Source organism: Dryobates pubescens, chromosome Z, assembly GCF_014839835.1.
Source record: "Dryobates pubescens isolate bDryPub1 chromosome Z, bDryPub1.pri, whole genome shotgun sequence".
Lineage (NCBI taxonomy): Eukaryota > Metazoa > Chordata > Aves > Piciformes > Picidae > Dryobates > Dryobates pubescens.
Genome location: NC_071657.1, coordinates 56,967,163 through 56,987,178, shown reverse-complemented (window position 1 = coordinate 56,987,178; position 20,016 = coordinate 56,967,163). Strand labels below are relative to the sequence as shown.

The following is a 20,016-nucleotide window of genomic DNA, read 5'->3' as shown; positions in this document are numbered from 1 at the left end:
GGATGCCAAGAGACTTTGGCATGCCCTGACACCAAGAGGAAAGTATGGTAGTTTAATTCCTGAGTCTTAAAAAAGTACAGATAAAATACAGGTAAATCAGAGTGAAGTATTCATTCATAATGTATCTTACAGGTTCTTTCTTCTTGAAAATGAGAGATACAGAGAGAGTGACAAAAAATTACAAACATAGTGTATGTTCCATGGTAAGAGGGAGAGAATGGTATGGGAATTTCTAACATACAAATATTCTTCCCACTCTTCATCTGTGCCTGGTTGTTACATTCTGTGATCAGTGTAGAATACAGGGTTGTTATCCTTTAAAACACATTCTAAAGGAGACATCTGCAGTTTAAAAATAATTACTGTTTTTTTACTCTTTCTCTAAGAAGTAATTCTGTGGCTGATGAGAGTATAGTTACAGGTACATGTTTAAGTGCAGTTGATATGGTTTTTAGTGGTCTGTGTGGAGAGAGAGGCACTGAAGTGTCACATGGCTTGTGAGAGATGTTTTAGGTCAATTTTTCTTGTGTGTGTCTCTAATGCTACTTTGTTTTGGTGTTACCAAGTGCTTACTCTTTTGGTGGTTGGTAGTAGTACTGTTTCAGGAGGGTTCATTCCAGTGTGATCTGTGAAGCTATTCTCAAAATGCATTTATATGCAGGTAGTGAAACAGTGTAGAGAGGTCTGTAATTCAAGTGAAAATGTGAAAATCCCAATTATGACATCAGCTTCCTTTTCAAATGAAAATAAGCATGTTAGCATCAGGAAATGGGAAATGTGGTTGATATCTGCAAGACCCTTATTATTGTTCTGTACACTTTGCACATGGGCTGGAGTTCAAATGAGGGACATGTTTAAAAGGATACCTCTGCAGCTGGGAGGATATTTAACACAGAAAAAATCCTGGAAAATTTGCCACTTATGTAAGACACTAAGTGGTAGAGAGGTAAATTTAAAAACCAAAGAAGCTTTAATAAGAAATCTCTCTTTCTGGCTTAATATGAGGTAGTTCACAGCATAATTCTTGTACTCCATGTGAAGAAAGTAAAAGAAAGGCAATAACAGTGAATACCCTTTTTGTATGTTCTACAGTATACAAATCCATTGTGAGCAACTAGTGTGCACATGGCCTCAGAAATTGCAGTGTGTGGATATGCAGGAAGATAAATAAGCAGAATACTCCCAGAGTCCTGTGATTTTTTTTTTCCTCTTAACTGCTTGTAGATTATAAGGGGGAGATTTTGATATCTCTCCCCAGTGATGGATGCCTCTGGCAGTATGAGACGAAGGGTCCTGCAGAGCTGGAAGACGTCATTGTACAAAGGGTAAACTGTGCTTGTGGGAAGAATTGGAGGAAAGTAAGTGGTATTACCAGGCTTGCTATATGGGCTAGAACTTGCATCTATTGTAGACTGGAGACTTTCCTTGCAGTGTGTCAGGCAGAACAGTTTTGAAAGTGGTATACCAGAGCATTATCATAATGCGTTTAGGGTCCTGAAATACAATACATGTATTATATTTAGAATTGTTTCAGCTTTCCGTCCTTTTAAAGCAGTACATCTCCAGCCATATTGTCTCCACAGAGGATCTGGAGCTCTCAAGAATAGCTGTGTGGAAAGTGCTACGCTACATTGTGGAAATGTCAGTAAGATGGTAAATGCCATTTTGAGGCATGACGTCATCTGCTTTCAGCGCTCTTCTTTTTGTTCTTTTCTGAATAACTCTCCCTGTCAGTTAACTGTCAGACTTAAGAAAATCCTTTCATTTCCTAGGATCCCAGCAGAAATTCTAATTAGAATGCAGAGCATTTTCAGCCAGATCAAAGACCTGCAGTTCGCCTTACTTTGTTCTGTCTCACTGAGATGTCACGATTTCTCACATCAGGGTGTTTTTCATATGATAGAAACATTAGCACAATGAAGACAGGTTTTATGGTGAGGTAACTGGATTCTGTATGTAGGTTTTGTTCCAACAAAGATTTTCAGTGTGTTGAGTTTTATGTTGAGATTTTTAATTGCATTAAGCCCCTGACCTATTATGTAGAAAGAATTTTACACACTGTCCCTAAAATGTAAATGTTTGTGTGTGCATGTGCTCTGCAGATCCTTGCACAATCTACTTTTTAATTGCCTTTCCTTGATTAATAATGGCTTTATTTGGAAATGGAGTAATTTCTGCAGATTACAGGATTTATTAATTGTGGTCAGTACTTCATTACTATTACAAAACGGAACAACAGCAATCTATTAGAAGTTATTCTACATATGTCTTTCATGGTAGCAAGTTACAGTCTTGAGGCCAGATTTCAGGCATTAAATAACTTCAGGACTACAGTCTCCATGCATCTGAAATTGTGCTTACTCCTTATAATAGCAGTGTATCAGTAGTTGAACTGTCTGTAACTACATGTCTGTTCTGTGAGTGCAGAAGTTAGAGGTTTTTGTACTTTCAAAAGGCACACTTTCAGTTAGAAGTGCTGCTTATAACATGATCACAGTGGGCCAAAAATGATAATTTATTCCCACTAATACTTTCTGTATAGAAATGTATAGGATGTAATGAATACCATTAAATTTTCCAGCACAAATAGAAAAAAGGAGAAGAGATGTAGGCCCAGCATATTCTTACTTTGAGATGAATCCCAAGGTTGTAGCTGACACAAAATTCATCAGTTCATCAGGTCTTGTCTTTCAGTCCTTCCAGAGAAACATGGTTTAAAAAAATGAAACAAAGAGCTATAAAAATAAATGTCAGAAATACCTGTCTATTTTTCCAAGGTATGTTGCAATCATGTTTTGAAATGATACTTCATTTTGCAGATGATCTGGGCTGCTTTTTGACAGGCTGGGAGACAGGGAAAGAAATGAAAGCAGCACTAGAGAGGTTTACCTCATTAGCATGTTCCAGTAATTTGCACATGAATAACAGACATACCCACATTTAATGCTATTGCATTAGGGTGGCCAGTGTGTGATGCTGCTTCATGGGAAGAGCTGTTGGTCACTACCCAAGCCAGTTCTGTCAGATATAAATGTTCTGATCATAACAGACTCCACTGTTGTTTTTTTTCACACCAGCATTCATTCATTTCTGCACAGAGGGGCACACCATTGTACTCTCACTGTGTTCTTTCACAGTTTCTTTGTTGTCATTGTCTGTACACATGTGGTTTGTCAGATCTAGGAATCTTTGGAGAAAATAACTAGCAACTACATTTCAGAACCCAGAGACAGATTTCAGCAAGGCTGATCTAGTAACCACATCTCATCCAAGAAGGTGTACCCACTCCAATTGTGCTGTAAACTGGGGGAGAACCCATCAGTAAAGACACTGAAAAAGCATTCAGAAAGCTCACTTCCTGTAACACAAGTATTTCAGTCATCTGTTCAGTTCATAATGGAGAGAAGGACAAAGGCAGTAAAATATTTTCCATATGTTACCTTGACCAATATATGAAATACAAGAATCATGTGTGTTTTCAGTGAGACCTCTGCTTTATTTTTTACTGCGTACAGGGAAGAATCCCCATGACCTTTGTTTCAAACAAGTCATTGTTTCACGTAAGCTTTCCGTGTTCCACTGGGCATGTAAGATGAACAGTCTGTTCAAGTACATAAAAACCACCTATATTGGACATCCTAATAGTCAAGGAAAATTTTCTGTGCTTTGTTGGTTAGTAGTTAAGACATTCAAGTTAGTCATATGATCCAGTAGGGCATCTGTTGTGTTGTCCTGTGAGAATATATGTGCAATTTTGATGGATGTTGCTGCGTAGTGTGTAGTAACTGGTAGAAAATGTGATGCAAGTTCCAGAAGGTGAAGGCCCTTGGAAATGTAAAGAAGATTATGATGACCATGGTAATGGATGAAATAATGCACCACAGGTATAAAACTAATCTTCTGTTACACATGATTATAGACAAATTACTGTGACAAGGAGGAGAGGCCTACTTTTGTATATAAATTTTTTTTAATCTTATAAATGATTGAGAATATCAATTTCCAAGTACTTGACTGTTTCTCTTTACAGAAATGGATGTTTATCCTTTTGTAGAACTGAAAATGTTTGGTTAATGATGAGTTACTGAGACATTTGGGAAATTACCTGATTATATCTGTCAGGCCATAAATTTCTTTTTTGACCCCAATAATAAAGAAATACAAAAGCCTGGCTTACATTAATTTTTTTTCAAAATATTTCCATCATCATTAGAGATGTCCAAAAACATTTAATGCAGAACAAAAATGGAAATAAGCAGGTATCTTTATTCAACTTTTATGTCTGCTTATTTCTGCATATACATCCACGCCTGTGAAAAAGCATTCTACACCCTAAGGGCAGAAGAAGCAGTTACTGCAAACAGACCCACAAAACAAAGCTTTCCTGTAACGGAACCGAGGTACGGATAAGCAAAGGTCATAGTTTGCAGTTTTCCTGGGGTGATTTCTGATACTCATTTAGTTTTCCAGAAGTGGGAAATTAAGGTGCAAATTTCTGAATGTAAGATGCCCAGTAGCAAAGTGAACAAAAAGGTTATTGGGGGTGCCTGCTTTTGGGAGGTTGCTCTTTTTTTAATTGTTCTTTTGACGCTGCTTTAAAGCTATTTTTAAAGCTTTGCGCTCTAGATAACGTATCTATACTGCTAGAAAGAGGCCAGTTGCATTTAAGTGCTTCTCTGTACCAAGCACTCCAGTCACTCTACTCAGCCACCTGCAACTGTTCCTTCTGGCAGAGTCCTAATTATTTCTTTAGCTATTTCTGTCCTTGGTAAATATTTGATTCCTAGGCAGAAGAATCCCTTTCTGTAGGGTTTTTTTTTTTGGTTGGTTGGTTTTCGTTGTGTGTAGGTGGTTTTTGTTTGTTGTGTGTGTGGTGTTTGGTTGGTGTTTTGTTGTTGTTGTTTGGGGGTTTGTGTGTGTGTTTTTTTATTTGTGGGGGTGGTGGTTGGTGGGTTTTTTTGGTTGGTTTGGAGAGGGATGAGTGATAGGACAGGATGGGCAGGGTAAATTTGGAAGCTCAAGCCCCTTCTATAAGCTGATGGTATCCCCTTGCCTATTTCCTAAAATGTGTCTCCTGTCCCTGAAGGAGAATGTCCCCAGGTTTGTCATCTGCCTCCCTGTCTGCATTTTGCTACATTAGTCTGAAAGCCTGAGGGGCTTTGCTAAATGTAGAGTTGGTCATTTCAGGAATAATGCTGTGGCAGCTCTCAGCAGTTGGTTTCCATCTTCACCAGTCTGACAGATTTTGTGGGATGTGCACATCCCTGAAAGGTGCTGGAGCTGTCCTTGTCTCCCAGCTTTAGCCTAGTTAATAATCTATGAGCATATGTCATGTGCCCTGTCCTCAGTGAGTTGAGACAGGACCCTGGTTGCTGAGGGAACTATGTGTTGTCTCTTGTAGCACTTTCTTGAGTTCCTTGTTAAAATTGAAAAGGAGTATGCAAGGGAGCAGCTGGTCAAAACTCCTGTTTTCTCAGCTGTAAATGTAGACACGATAAACATTCATTCTTTCTCTCACTGAAAATTGAACTTGGATTTATTTATTTACTAACTTACATACTTAATTGTTTCCCACCCTTCACTGTAGAGCTTGTCAGTCTCAAAGTGCATGGTTGTTGGCAACTGACTTTGCAATACCCTTTCTCCAAGAACTGGTATGCAAATAAAACTAGCTTTAATCACTAAAGTCAACTTGATCATCCTCTTTAAATTGCCGTTTATTTCATTCTGATATCTTCTCTTTCACTACTGTATTCATTAACAAGGGGTAAAATTATTCCTTTCTTCTATCAGCTACTTTCTACTTAGTTCCATTAGGGTGTGAGCAGAGCAGGGCTAAATCCATCTGCAAGCAAAATAGATAGCCTCTGTCAGCAGAAAGTATGTGTGCAGAGGCAGAGGGGAGATGAAATAGACAACTCACCCTTCTTGCTTGCCTGTACTGGCTGTGCCAAAGCTCAGACACACTGCACTGGCTGCCAACCTGCATAAGATGTAGCATCTATTGCAAGAGCATGACAGCAAGGCTTTTGCAGCAGGAGTGGTACACTAGACTTCTTTATGGAGGGCGGTTGTTTTTTTTCCTCTTCCATTAATGTCCTGCAGGAGTAACCCCTTTTCACAGAGTTTCCTTGTCCAAGTTAAATCATAAAACAGCTAGTTCATCTTTTCTAAGTTACTGTTGTGTTCTTTTGAAACTCATGATCCTTTGGAGGAAGGAAATTTAAAAAGCCAGACAGAAACACACACTGTGATTGCACATAGTTGTAGGTTTTCCCCCCCTGTTGTGTCTTCTCAGTTCTCCTTTGCAGTGGGTAACGTGACATGTATAAACCTCTTATACTGAGTCCCTTGGAGAACTGGATGCTTGCAAAAATGTGGGTTTGAAGTCTGAATACAGGATCTAAGTAGGGTACTGAAGAAGGCAAGGTGGCAGAGTTTTCCTGGCCTTGCATCCTGCACTGATTCTCATCAGCGTGAGAAAGGCAGTAATGGGTTATAACTTAAGGATCTCGGCTGTAATTCCTGTCTCAGAAGGGGAGGAACTACAAAATACTCCTCTGCCCCTACCGAGTAGCAAAATCTCACTTTACTGCTCAGCTTGTACCTATTTGTGCAAAGGCACGTTTGTCTTGTAGTAGATGCAGTACTCAAAGTGAGCTACTTACTGTCACTTTAAATAACAAGTCTAGCACTATAGTATTTTTCTGAAAAGAATAAAACAATCGCAAAGCTCTGGTAAGAGCCTACACATTTGAAATCATCTGACAAAAGTGCCCAAGTCAGTTTTGCCACGATTGTCCTGGATTTGCTTACTGGTCCGTGCTTGATATCATACACAATGGAATATAGTTTTTTTGGTTTTCATTGCTAAAAATGTTTTTCTCATGAAAACACATGATAGGAAGAATTTAAAAAGTGCCAATATGCTTTTGCTTTTTGAGGCATGACATGAAAAATAAGTGGATTCATATTGAGCTTCTTAGCAGCCAAGACCTGCCTGTGCACCTATGCTTTTTGGAAATGGCTTTTTTGAAAGCAGCTGTGGCTGACGCTACAGGTGATCATCAGGTGTTTTGTCCCCTCTCTTGCAAGAGTTTATGCTTAATATGAAAACTTTACTTGTTTTCCTTGACAGTTTATCCTGTAGCTTTGCCTCTCTTCTGTCCGTGGCGTGCAGAAAGATTGCAGTGCAGATGAAAATGGCATCCTGGCCTGTATTAGGAATAGTGTAGCCAGCAGGAGCAGGGGAGTCATTGTGCCCCTGTACTCTGCATTGGTTAGGCCACACCTTGAGCACTGTGTCCAGTTCTGGGCCCCTCAGATTAAGAAGGACATTGAGACATTTGAACGTGTCCAGAGAAGGGCAACAAGGTTGGTGAGAGGCCTTGAGCACAAGCCCTATGAGGAGAGGCTGAGGGAGCTGGGATTGTTTAGCCTGGAGAAGAGGAGGCTCAGGGGTGACCTCATTGCCCTCTACAACTACCTGAAAGGTGGTTGTAGCCAGGAAGGGGTTGGTCTCTTCTCCCAGGCAACCAGCACCAGAACAAGGGGACACAGTCTCAAGCTGCACCAGGGGAGGTTTAGACTCGAAGTGAGGAGAAAGTTCTTCACTGAGCGAGTCGTTTGTCCTTGGAATGGGCTGCCCAGGGAGGTGGTGGAGTCACCGTCCTTGGAGGTGTTCTCTTCAAGAGGAGATTGGACGTGGCACTTGGTGCCGTGGTCTAGTCATGAGGTCTGTTGGGACAGGTTGGACTTGATGATCCTTGGGGTCTCTTCCAACCTTAGTTATACTGTGATACTGTGAAAATCAGACTAGGGCAGTAAATGAGAAGGACACGGGTAGTAGGTCAAAATTAGGTTAACTTGAACTGTTGTTCTACTGAGATGAAACCTGAACTGTGCAAATCCAGTTTTTTAAACGTTTGGCAGCAAGAGAAAAGTTCGGCTGTTGTTTTCTTAAGTTGTATTCCTGCAGCACTGTCTTGCCAGCATCTCCTTTTTGCTTTGGTTACATGTGTGTGAAATTGAAAAACATTGTGGAATAAATGGTTTTGCTGGTACGCTTCTGTGTTGCAACCTTTGATTCTTAAGCCAGAGGAATATACCACTTTGAATCTCTGCAAGTTCAACTGTAAGCAAGCTGTTTTCAGTATGAGGGTTTGTGTCAGTGTGTGTAATGATACAGTTGCATCATGTGTTTCTGGGAGACTTTTTTTTTTCAAGAATTTGAGCAGAATAAATGGGAAATGCAACATCACTTCAATGCAGACTCTAGCTCAGTAAATTAGGTCTCTGACAAGATGATATTATTGTTATCTTTGGTTAAATTTAGGCACCATTTTAAAGTTGCTTTTTGCAAATACTCTAATAGCAATACCTAGTTACAGACTGTTTTGGTTGGTTGTTTTGTTTCTTCCCTAAGAAGTCATCTGCTTTTGTTACAGTAGTGTGAAAGGACCGTACTGTTATAGTTTAAGCTTAGCACTAGAAGGCAAAAACTCCTAGCTTTGGTCATAACTCCAATCCAGTTTCCTTTGATACTGAATGTTATGTTATAAAACTCAGAGTCAATCTTGTCAGTTTGAAAAGCCTGTGTTGCTACATCTCTGTCCAGCTTCATTGGTGGAATAAAGGCTTGGCTATAGTGTCTCTGCAACTCTCCTGCTGGGAGATGGAGGTTTTCTAAAGCATCTGAATGTTTTAAATTTTTTTTTTTTTAAATTAACATCAAGCTTGTTTTGAAGCAATTTATCCCCTGAGATCACATAATCATACAGATCGCCCCAGTTGGAGAAAGCCCAGTACTACTTGGTACCCAAGTTTCTGCTACAAACTGACTTTCTGGATCGAAAGGTGATACCACCAGTTACAACTGGGCTATCATAAACATGTTTATTTTGAAAAATCAAATTGATAACTCTCCTGCTGGCTTTCAGACAGGTGGAGAATTAATTGAAGTAACAGTGGTTATCACTGGGCTAGTAAAATGGTAATAATCATATTACTTATTAATTATTAATCTATGCCTTATATTGCAACCTCTGTGTTAATATGTTTTCAGAGTAACAAATAAAGATTCCAACAGAACTGACCCTTCATCAAGCTTTGTTGCAGCAATTTTTAGCCTGACGCACTTCGAAATTGCTGAGATTCAAAAGTCTCCCCAGAGCAAGAAGAGTGGTGTGTTGTATGATGTGGAATGTCTCTCTATGTTTTTGAATTACAGGATACTAGGGAAAGATGTAATTAATGGGAGAGTTGGTTTTAAATTAGACTTTACCATGACTGGTTAGGGACAATTGAAGGCACTAGAGAGTATCCTATCAGAGTCACTATAGCAACTGCTCATGCCCATCATTCCATGTGTTTTCTTCAGCCTATAACACTCTCTGTTCGATCACAAGATTATTAATGGCATTTATGTTCAAAACCAGTCATTTCAACTATGTGTCCAGAAGTACTTTTAACAGAGCTGTGTCCTTTACAATCAATGGTTTGGAGCAATGTTGGACTTCTTGCTCATTTTGTGTTCTTATGACAATACTCTTGTAATGGGTTGGGGCAGGTCCCCTCCCCACCACAGGCAGAAATAACGACTCAGGCAAACGGATTGCAAAAGTGATGAAAGTTTAAATAGAAAGCAGTGAATGTTACAGAAAACTCAAAGCGCAGTGACAAAGAAAGATCCCATCCCCACCTGAGGGTGCATGCAAAACCCCCAGGGCTCCTTCTTCCCCCTCCCTCTGCTGGGCTAGTCTCAGCTGGCCAGGCCTGAGACTGCCCATCCCCCTGTGGCCTTGGGCCCAATCAGGCCCATGGCCGGGAGATCTCTCCCCCAGTTACCAAGTCTCGGAGAGGGAAGGAAAGAGGAAGTGCCAGACTCCGCACTGGATCTTATAGTCGTGCAAAGAATTATGGTAGGAAATACACAATTTCCTGTGTCCATCCCTCTGGGCTGGACTTCTGGACACAGGAAGTGAACACCCCAGGGGGGCACCCAGCTCAAACTGCAACAACTCTTCTTTTTTGTTGACTGTGACTCTTTGGGTGATTTTCAGCTTTATGATGACATTAGTATGGATTCTTCATGTGTGTGAGAAGAAAATCTGACTTTTCCTGCTGATCTTTTCCAAAAAAGAGTGGGAGAGATAGACAGTGCTGGATAACAAGACACTATTATCATAGGAGGAGGAGAAAAATAGAAATACTATATTCAAGAATCTGTTTATTTGTTTCTTTAATTTGGGTTATATCTGTAAGTAACAAGAAGTGGAGCAGATCTCCCTGGCTTTCTACCTCATCAATCTGTCTTGACTGTAAAGGAGTAAAGACAAAAAGTGGGATTGCTTGCTTCGTAGTTTGTATTTGAAATAAAATTCTAAATGTTGATAAAATGACATGGTTTTATTTTCTTCATGAAACTAAACCAGGCAGCACCTCATTTTCTTTTAAAAATATCTGTACCATCACAATGTTCTTTAACAGTCACACTGAGCATTCTAAATGGCCAGTTTTAGCTGGTGACATTCCTTTGACTTGATTTGTTTTAAATACTACACTTTGAACAAGGAGCTATGTTGATACTGGATTTTTACATGTTAAGACCTTTGATTTCTGAACAGACAGGGTCTGTGACTGATGTTATATTTACTAGGTTGATGCATACAGAGCACCTTCAACCAAGCTGATACAGAAGAAATCCTAACTCAAGTTCCTTTGAGAAGTGAATGCCTGTTGGTGTTTTCTCGGGAGTGTATAGTTTGGAGTATTTTGCATCTGTGTGGTGAGAGCAGCTTTTTAGGAAACTCATTGAATAGCCTGGAAGAGTTTTTCCCAGGGATAAGGAATGTACAGAGAAGCAGTATGTTGTTTGAGCCCAGACTTTGCTTTTTCAGTCTGGTATGAACTAATTAGTGTAAAGGTTTGAAGCAAGCCTGTGGGATACTGAAGTTGACTGAGCCAAAGGATTCCTTTGCTCTCAGCTCTGCAAATGTTTCTAAAGGGTTTCAAGGCTGCCTAGTGTAACCTGATGGCAGAAGATACAGTATTTTTACCCTTTTTATATATATATATAAATAAAATGTCTGTTCCTTGTGTTTTACTCACAAGTATGCCTTAAATCCATAAAAAAAGAAGAGGAGCATTTAGTGATACAGATTATCAACAATTGGTAGAAATGCTTGTTGTATCAGAAGTCCAGCTTGTCATTTCTCAATCAAGTCTTGTAACTGCCTGTCAAAGTGGCTAGGTCAGTAAAGAATCCAAGCCAATATATGGTTGATTGCTGTATGCAGTAGTCATTGTTAGAATGAGACTTTGTGAAACTGGACTTTCAGGAATGTGGTTTTGAGCAACTGAATTGTGTCCCTTCAGTTGTTCGGAGATGGTGATATCCTGAGGCTTCCTAAAATGGTTGTGTAATATGCACTTCTACCCAAAATATTTTCTCTCCTTGTTGGTGAGGACAAGGTCCAGCATAGCACTTTTTCTTGTGGGTTCTTTTACCACTTGGAGGAGATTGTTAACATCAGTACATTTCAGAAACCTCCTAGATTGCTGATGCCCTGCGGTGGTGTTGTTCAACAGATGTAGGGGTGGTGAAATCTCCCATGAGGACCAGGGATTATGAATGCAAAGCTGCTCCTATCTGTTTATAGAGGGGCCTCATCCACTCTGTATTCTTGGGCAGGTGGCCTGTAGCAGACTCCCATTATCATCACTTTCTCTTGCCTTTGCTTTGATCCTCACTCTCTGTCACCACTTCATTTATCCCCATGTGGAGGTCCATGGACTCCAGTTGGCCTTTGATGTAGAGGGCAGTGCCCCCTCTCCTCCTTCCCTGCCTTTCCTGAACAGCATGTACCCATCTAATCCTATGCTCCACTCATGAATCTTATGCTCCTCCTCTTTTGAGGCCACATCAGTCAGTGGTGTGTATTGGGTTGAACTGAGCTGGAGTTAATTCTCCTCACAGCATCGTTCTAGTGCTGTGGTTTTTTGCAGCAGTAGTTGATAACACAGCAGTGTTTTGGCTACAGCTAAATCCAGTATCCAAGCTGTGTCCTTTCAACATTTCCCTGCCCCAGGAGTACATTGAGGGGTGGGCAAAATCTTGGGAGGGGACACAGCTGAGCCAGCTGACTCAGACTGGCCAAAGAGGTATTCCATACCATATGATGTCAGCTCAGGTATAAGAAGGAAGTGAAAGAAGGAAGTTTGGGGATTCATCCATGGTGTTTATCCTCCCAAGGAACCACCAAGTTTAGAGAGCCCTGCTTCCCGAGACCGACCACCGTCCTGCTGATGGGAAGTAGAGACTACCATCTCTCTCTCTGCTTTTCTTTTGCTTCTGCGTGGTCTATTGCTGTTTGCTTATTGGTGTTATTAAATTGCTCCTATCTTATCCCTGGCTTCTATTATATTTTCTTTCCCTTCTTCCCCTGTTCACTTAAGAGGGGGAGTGATAGAGCAGCTTGGTGGGTATCTGGCCAGAGCCAAACCACCACATGGTGTTACAGCTCTGTGCAACTTCTGAACAAAACATGCTGTGCAAGAAATATGCATTCCTGTGGAGGTGGAGTGAGCCTAACTTTGAAGAATTAATTTTATGATTAATCAAGAGCTTAATTAGTTTAACACCAAAGATCAGGGAAAGTCAATGAAAATTAAAACTGAGTATGGGCTGAATGTGGGATTTTTTCAGGGAGTCTGCAAATGACTTCTGTTCTTGTACAAGACCACAGTTTTCCCTTAGTATTAGACTATCCTCTATTATAATTGACTCATCTGATTTGTTTTAAACCTGTTCTGTTAATGTTTTTGATAATTTCTTATACTTCATATGCCAGTTGCTTTTTATTTCATCACAAAAGGAAAGAATTCCTCTCTGTTTGCTTGAGTGTAGCCAGTAGTGCATGATAGGACTGTGAAATTTTCAAGGGGTGAATATTAAAAAAAACTGTAGGGTGAGATGCAGGCAAAGAAAAGATGGAAAAATAAAGGTTTGTTCTTGTTAAAAAGGAAATTTCAGTCAGTGAAGATTTTGGTTTTTTTAGAGTTGTTGCCTTTGACACTAACACATGAGCAGCCCCTCTGGGTACATTTGAAATACAGACAATTTTTCCCAAGGCCTGTAGCTTGAAATGACAAACAAAGGGAGAGTTTTGGGTGGTGTTTCTTTAGCCTTTCAGTTTTCAAGCTAAGCTTGCCTGGAATTCATTGGATCATGCACTGTAGCTTAAAAAAATGTGCCTGGGAAGAAAAACACATGGCATTGCCAAGGAGCTTCACACCCCTTGGCTTGGGTAAAACATGGAGTGATTTTGGACTCATCCATTGAGAGCTTCTTTCTGTCTGACAGAGACATTTCTTACTAAATTTATTCATTTTAAGTGTCCTTATATTTTGCTTCAGGATTTCTTTAAGATTTTAAGTGGATGAGAAGACATTTGTCACCCTCCTAATTAAAATGAATGAACATGCAAACCTAGATTTCTGTCTCATTCTGAAAGAAATAAGAGACATCTCAAGTATAGGTAGAAGAAATACGTTATAGTGGCAATGGCCACGTATGTGCCTTCTTTTCATGGACCAGATCCTACAATAGGACTAGAAACATAGGAAACCTCTTGACCTGGTTATCCTGTACCAACCATGGTGAGCAAGGAGCGGTTGTGCCAAGGTTCACATTTCCCTTGGACTACATAAAGATGAACTGATGCCAAGCAGCTGATTAATGTGGTTTATTACATTAGAGAGGTGCAGAGGGAGAATGGGGAGTAAAAGGAGAGGGAAAAGTAGAGAGAGAAAGAGAGAGAGAGAGAGGGTCCAGAAGCCAAGGAAGAGACATCACCATTCCCTGGATTCACCTCGAATAATCGCAGGCACAGTCCCAAGTTCTTGTGGCAGCTGCACGCTTTGAAAAAGGGGGCCCTCAGAGGTAATGGTGGAGGAACAGAACGGCACAGGTAGAGGGAGCCATGCGGAGAGTGAAGAGCAGAGTGAGTGGAGGGAGCCAGGGGACAGACTTTGTGAAGCAGTGTGGGTAGTGTGGAGTGGGACAGAACAGAGGGAGCGGTGCAGCAGGAATGGCTGTGTGGACATCAGGCCTACTGCAAGCACGTGGACACCCAGAAGTTTCTGGTCCTCCATCACTCTTCTGGGGCCGGGGTGATGCCTCCAGAGCTGTGTAGAGAGTGGTGTGCACATTTGCCTTTCAGTGGCACTGTTGCAGGACTTCTAAAATAAGGAAAAGGAGCTCCCATCTCCACAGAACTACCCCTTTTAAGGCACACTGTCAGGCCATGCCATGTCATACCCTGTTTGAGACGATAAAGCAATTGGTACCTCACACCTGTTTGAGAAAAAGCACAGTAACACATCTAAGTAATGTCTATTAAAAATAATGAAAGCATGGAGATTGCTCAGTGTCCTTTTGTTTATTTGTTTGTTTCCTTGCAATGTGGCAAAAAATAGTACAGGAATATCTATAGCATAAGAACATAGAAGAACATAGTAGTATTTAGGGAGTTGGTTTTATGTATGATAATGCAAAATTAGCAAGTGAAATTTAGAAAGTCTTGAAGAAGTCTGGAGGCCTAAGAGATTGTACAGTTGTGTGCACTGGATAAGTAGACCATTACAAAATACTTCCTCATTAACTCAGACAACATTGGAAAAAGGAAGAGGATTCGTTCTCCTTTTTCACACCTGGAGGGAAAAGAGAAGAATAGTGTATGGCACAAGGATGGCCTTTAGCAGAGTTGGATTGACCCTTAAGAAGGCCAGAGAACAAAATGGGCATTTCTGATAAGAATTAGAACAGAGCTGCTGAGCTGGCTTTACTTACATAAACCAGCTGCAGTACTTGCAGGTTACTTCTGTAATCCAGCAAATTTTCCTTCCCCAGCTTCCTCATTTGTGAGTGTCCCCAAAGCAACAAACTCCTCCATGCCAAGCCAAGGGAGATGATGTGGTCCAGTATCTTGGTGCTTCTGTTTGTTCTCAGGCTTGCTGTATTACTTCCTTGAGCATACAAGGTATGTGAAAACAGAACTAGAGTGCATCACCACTTGATGGCACCAAAGAAATTTGAAAAATTATGTTAAATAAATAAATAAAGGAAGCAACTCAGCTTTTCTGCAGCAGGGGAGGGCAGCAGCAGAAGTTGTGCTTGCTGTATTAGTAGAGCATTCCATGAAACGCTTTCAGCATCTGATAAATTTTCCGTTGTTCAGTTTGTTTAACACAGCATGAGTACTTCAGCACTGTTGTAAATAGTAAGCAACAGGGCCTTGTACAGGAAATCAGTAAACTAAAAGGGTATTTGTGGCACAATGTGCTGGCCAGTTAGTGACCAAGGGAGAGTGTGTACTTGTTTGGCTAAAAATGTTCTGTTTGCCTTGTACTGAGAGTGTGTACACTCAGAGTGTATCTGTTCCAACTTGAAATAATTATACAAGTACAGAGTAGTGGTTTAATGAAAATCAAGTTTCTGTACTGCATAATTTGAATTTCAAATATAAGGAGATTTCTAGTAACGTTACACTTTGTGCTATTAGATTCACAATTACCTTGGCATTTCAGGAGCAGCTTGTCTTAGAGGTACTCTTCTTGGTCTCTGCAGGGGCAGATGTTCTGAGTTCAGTAACTGGTGGGATGACCATACTGATTCTTTAGCAATCAACATAAAAGTGTACCAACAGGGAGCTCCCCTAATAGTGTTATAGATGCATCTCCTTGTCTTTTGTGAACACATTATAAGAATCTTGTGCTTCTTGAGTTTTTATTAGTTCTCACAAAAATGAGTTTCAGCAGCAGACATCTGCAGGATAACCTCCTGGTCCTTCCATTAAACACACAGAAATTGCTAGAGGCTTCCTTTATTTAATCACTCTGAATCCTCTGCTCTCTGCAGTTTTGGCTTCCTTCTGTTTTTTCATCTCTCCCTGAACATATTGCCTTGGTTAATTATATCCTGTTTTGTGGAGAAAGAGAAGGAGGAAGATGTTAATACTTGTCAAAATGACCAGCACTCCTCTTTTCTCTCATTCCCTTCAAAATAAAAATGTCTGCCATAATGTTTGTTTAGTTTTTCTGTATTAGCTGTAAAACAGATACTCTGATGACTTCTCAATTTGTAGAATGGAGGCAGAGCTCATCCCAGCATTTTATGGATCAGAAAAAATTAAAGATTGATGTATACACATTTCCTTTTCACTTATAAATCTCGTTCTTCCACATCATAGATTAATGAAAGTGTGTAGTGTTGAGGGGTCATGTACTTGCATATGTATTATGTTCTTGTTGACATGGAAACAGAAAAATACTGGCACCATTTCACTCTCTTCATTCCCTGTCAACTGTTTTGTAGTTAATGATTACAATTAACTAGAAAAATTATTTTGGCTGAGAAGCTGTTTGCTTTTAATTTGCATTGTTCCTAGCACAGTGGAGACCTGGTCTGAACATAAAGGTCTTTATAGTAATATACAGTAATTATATCTGATGCATCCCATGGTTGTCCATACACACACTGAGATCAGTCCCAACCCTACAAAGCTCATGCAAAGATATTTTTTTAAGTTGTTTTTTTGTAATGTGACTGAATCTTGTGCATATCAGTTCCAGAAACTTGTGGTGATTAAGGATCAGTTTCATCTTATTTCTGCATCACATTGAATTCCTATTAAGCCTTTTACTGCCACAGTGTAATTTGGCTTTGAAACCTAGTATTTCACCATTACAGCATGCTGTAGCATTCCTGAGGTGCAGGAGTTATTTGGAGTGCTCACTGTCACTGCATTGTACTCAAGAGAATAAATGCAGCTCTGCTGAAAGGTGTATATTCAGATCCATTAAAACCTTTGCCTTGTTTGTGAGTTTTTAAAAGTGTTTACTCCCCTCCTGTGTAACTGATTAGTATGAAAGATGACAAAAAAAGAAGAAAGGCTTAAGTCTTTGAGAGAATGGGTGTGATATTTTTATGACAAGTCAGTTGTTTTCCACTTGTGAAACAATATTAACCATTTAATGAAACTATTTTAGAAGATTCTGGCAGCTTTTTTGGTGGGTACTAGTGTTGGACCATGACCTCTCTTAACTGGCTGGTTAAACAGTCTGTAGCAATTAGATAATTGTTACATCAAAATATGGTTAAATCCAAATGCCTGTAATTGGTGGTGCTTGTAAGCATTATTGAAACACAACTTTAATAAAAGCAATATAAATTCATGCTGTTCCCAGTTTTTCAACTCCAGAAGGAAGAAAATTGGAAGCGCTTAAAGCAACAAAATGGATGCTTGTAATGTAATATTGAAAGCATGCCTTTTTTTTTCCTTTTTTTTTCTTCTTTTTTTTTTGTTAATTCTAATTTAATGGGAAGATTTCATGTGCAGCTTACAAAACCATTATTTAGACATTATGTAGTTATTGAGCTCTGCTTTTGGCATGGATGTCTTCTGCATTCTGAAGGCTGCAATCCTTTTCCAGGCTTGGTCATCTGTGTAGCTGTCAGCTGTGGGATGCAATGCACAGAGATTCACTGAAGGGGAGAGTTGGTGGCCATGTTAATCTGATAAATGTTCTGGAAAGCATGCTCACTCAGATGGAAGAGGCAGCCCTGCCTCTAAATGGTGCTGCAGCTTGGCTTGAGGCTTCAAACATCTGCACATAAGCCCAGCTCAGTTATCAGTGTTTTCTGCGGGAAGTGGCAGTCACTTCTGTGCTGGGGACTGAGTCTGTTTTTCCATGCATACATTTTCAATTGAGAAAGATTGTGTGCATCATTTCATACTGGGGTGTGAAATTCAACCCAGGACCAAGGCAGCAGCTCCTGCCACCGGACTCTACTTGGGTTTTGAGTCTTCAGAAGTTAAAACTCCACGTGTCTTTTGTCTCCACTTCTCCAAATAAAGAGAAAAGTGTCTATGTCTGAACAGGAGTGAAGTCAAAGAGGTTGAACTTAAAAGTATTTAATTTTACAAATTGTTTGAGCACCAGAGATTGCCTGGGAAGAGTGCTGAAGCCGTGGCATGTTGTGTCTTAGAACAGGCTAAAGAAATAGCCATCAGAAACAGTGCAAGGAGGCAGGGGAGGAGTCGCCAGCAGTGTTTCCCCATGCATGAGTCATGCCTTACTGATGAAGCATTCCCAAAGCAAATGAAGCATACAGCAGCCCAGGGGTGGCCTGTACTGAGCCACAATGAACTCTCTTAAGTGGTTGAATTGAGGGTTGAGTTAGAGAGGGTGGGAGATAACAGATTACACAGGCTTCAAAGAGTCAGATCCGGATGTATTTTGATGTAATTCTGGTATTTGTTGATTTTGCCAGTGATGGAGCAGTGTTGCTCTTTGGTAAGACCAGAAACTGCAGTGTTAACGCAATCACTAGAGCAAGGTTAGAAAGTACTAATGTTTATAGCGATCTCATTTGGCCTTCATAAATATACCAAGCTATTGTTTTGTAAACTATGTCATCTTTTTGGTGGAAAAGCTATAAAATTTCATGCAAGTGAGAAGTTTAAACTATTATGCATTTGTGAAAAGGTCAGATTCACCCTTTGTACATGTACAAAAGTGTGTCAAAGTTTTGTTTCTCTTACTTGCAAGAGCTACATGGAGCTCTTTGAAGAGCAATGTTTGTCTGCAAAGTCAAGATGCAGACAGATTTATATCTGAGATATGAAAGTCAGGGGTTTTGAAACTTAGTTTGCTGAGTAGAGAATTTGTTTATGTATTAACAAAGAGTCATACTGTCACTTGGACCTTTTATTGTCCTTTAGATTTCGCCATAGTTCAAATAGCTGGTACTTGAGAGACTGGACCATCCACAGTTGGATCAGGCAGTGCTTAAAATACGGTGCACAAGACAAAGCCTTATATACATTAAAAAACAAGGTAAGATTTCACTATTCATCTATTTGATCAGATTTTTGAGACAAGTGTGACTTACCTGAAATTCCTATTGCAGACACATTCTATAAACTGTGGGTTTAAGTCCAGATATTTCTTTGTCAACTCAAAAATTAATGTTGCACTTGCATTTTAGCTGAAGCTCTTAATGGTTTTTATTTCCTCTTCTTTCCCAAGAGATACTGGAAGGCTACGATTAGGTCTCCTCAGAGCCTTCTCCAGACTGAATAGCCCCAACTCTTTCAGTCTGTCCTCATAGGAGAGGTGCTCAAGCCCTAAGAAGCTTTCTTGTTTTAAACAGTGTTGTTTTCCAACACATTCTGCATGCAGGAGAGGCATAAAAACGTGACTGGCAATGCACCTTCTGTTCCCAAAGGCTCAGATAAAATGCCAAAAAGCAAATCAAGTATATACAAAACTAGAAGATGTGTACTACAGGAGCAATGCTAATCTCTTTCCATTGCTTGACTGTCATACTGAAGTGGTGTGCAGTGCCATGATTCTGATCTTTCTGATACCTGGGGCACTGTGCTTGGAAAGATTTGAACAGCATATTTTCACAATATTTTTTTATTTCCTCCTTCAGGTTCAGTATGGAATTTTCCCAGATAATTTTACATTCAATATTTTGTTGGATTGTTTTATAAAGCAGAAGAAATACGAAGGTAGGAAAATATGTACCATTTCTACATCTATAGTTACATGTTGTTATATCTGCAGAGCATGTCTTTGAATTAAAAGTTTCATTGAAATCTTCTTGGAGGTCACCTTAAAACCACTTCTCCTTTCTTTAAATTGCTTTTCTGCATATTCATATTTAATTCCTGTTGGGTTTCTATTTATTAGACAATTTTGAAATGCATATAATTCACAGTTTCTACTGTGATTAATTGCATTCCAAATGGAAACCATTTTCACCAGATTTTACAAGTCTGACTTACCTGCTGATGACATTGTGGGAGTTATTATTGACAGCTAGAGTATTACAGGAATCAAAATATATTTAGCAGAGTTAATCTTAGCTACATTGAACTATTCAAAAAGCTACATCTCTAGACTGTACACTTCCTATCTGTGTACTGAGCTAGCTAGCTATGCTGA

At 39.9% G+C, this 20,016-nt stretch overlaps 1 protein-coding gene across 1 annotated transcript in view; it reads left to right on the top strand.

Annotated features, from left to right (window-relative positions):
- The window catches only part of MRPS27 (mitochondrial ribosomal protein S27), a 49,320-nt gene that overhangs the window by 12,486 nt on the left and 16,818 nt on the right, over window positions 1-20,016 (top strand). Inside the window, exons 5-6 of the mRNA XM_054178103.1 lie at window positions 18,786-18,900; window positions 19,502-19,580. Coding sequence (XP_054034078.1) covers window positions 18,786-18,900; window positions 19,502-19,580 — 194 coding nt within the window. The remainder of the gene's footprint in view (window positions 1-18,785; window positions 18,901-19,501; window positions 19,581-20,016) is intronic.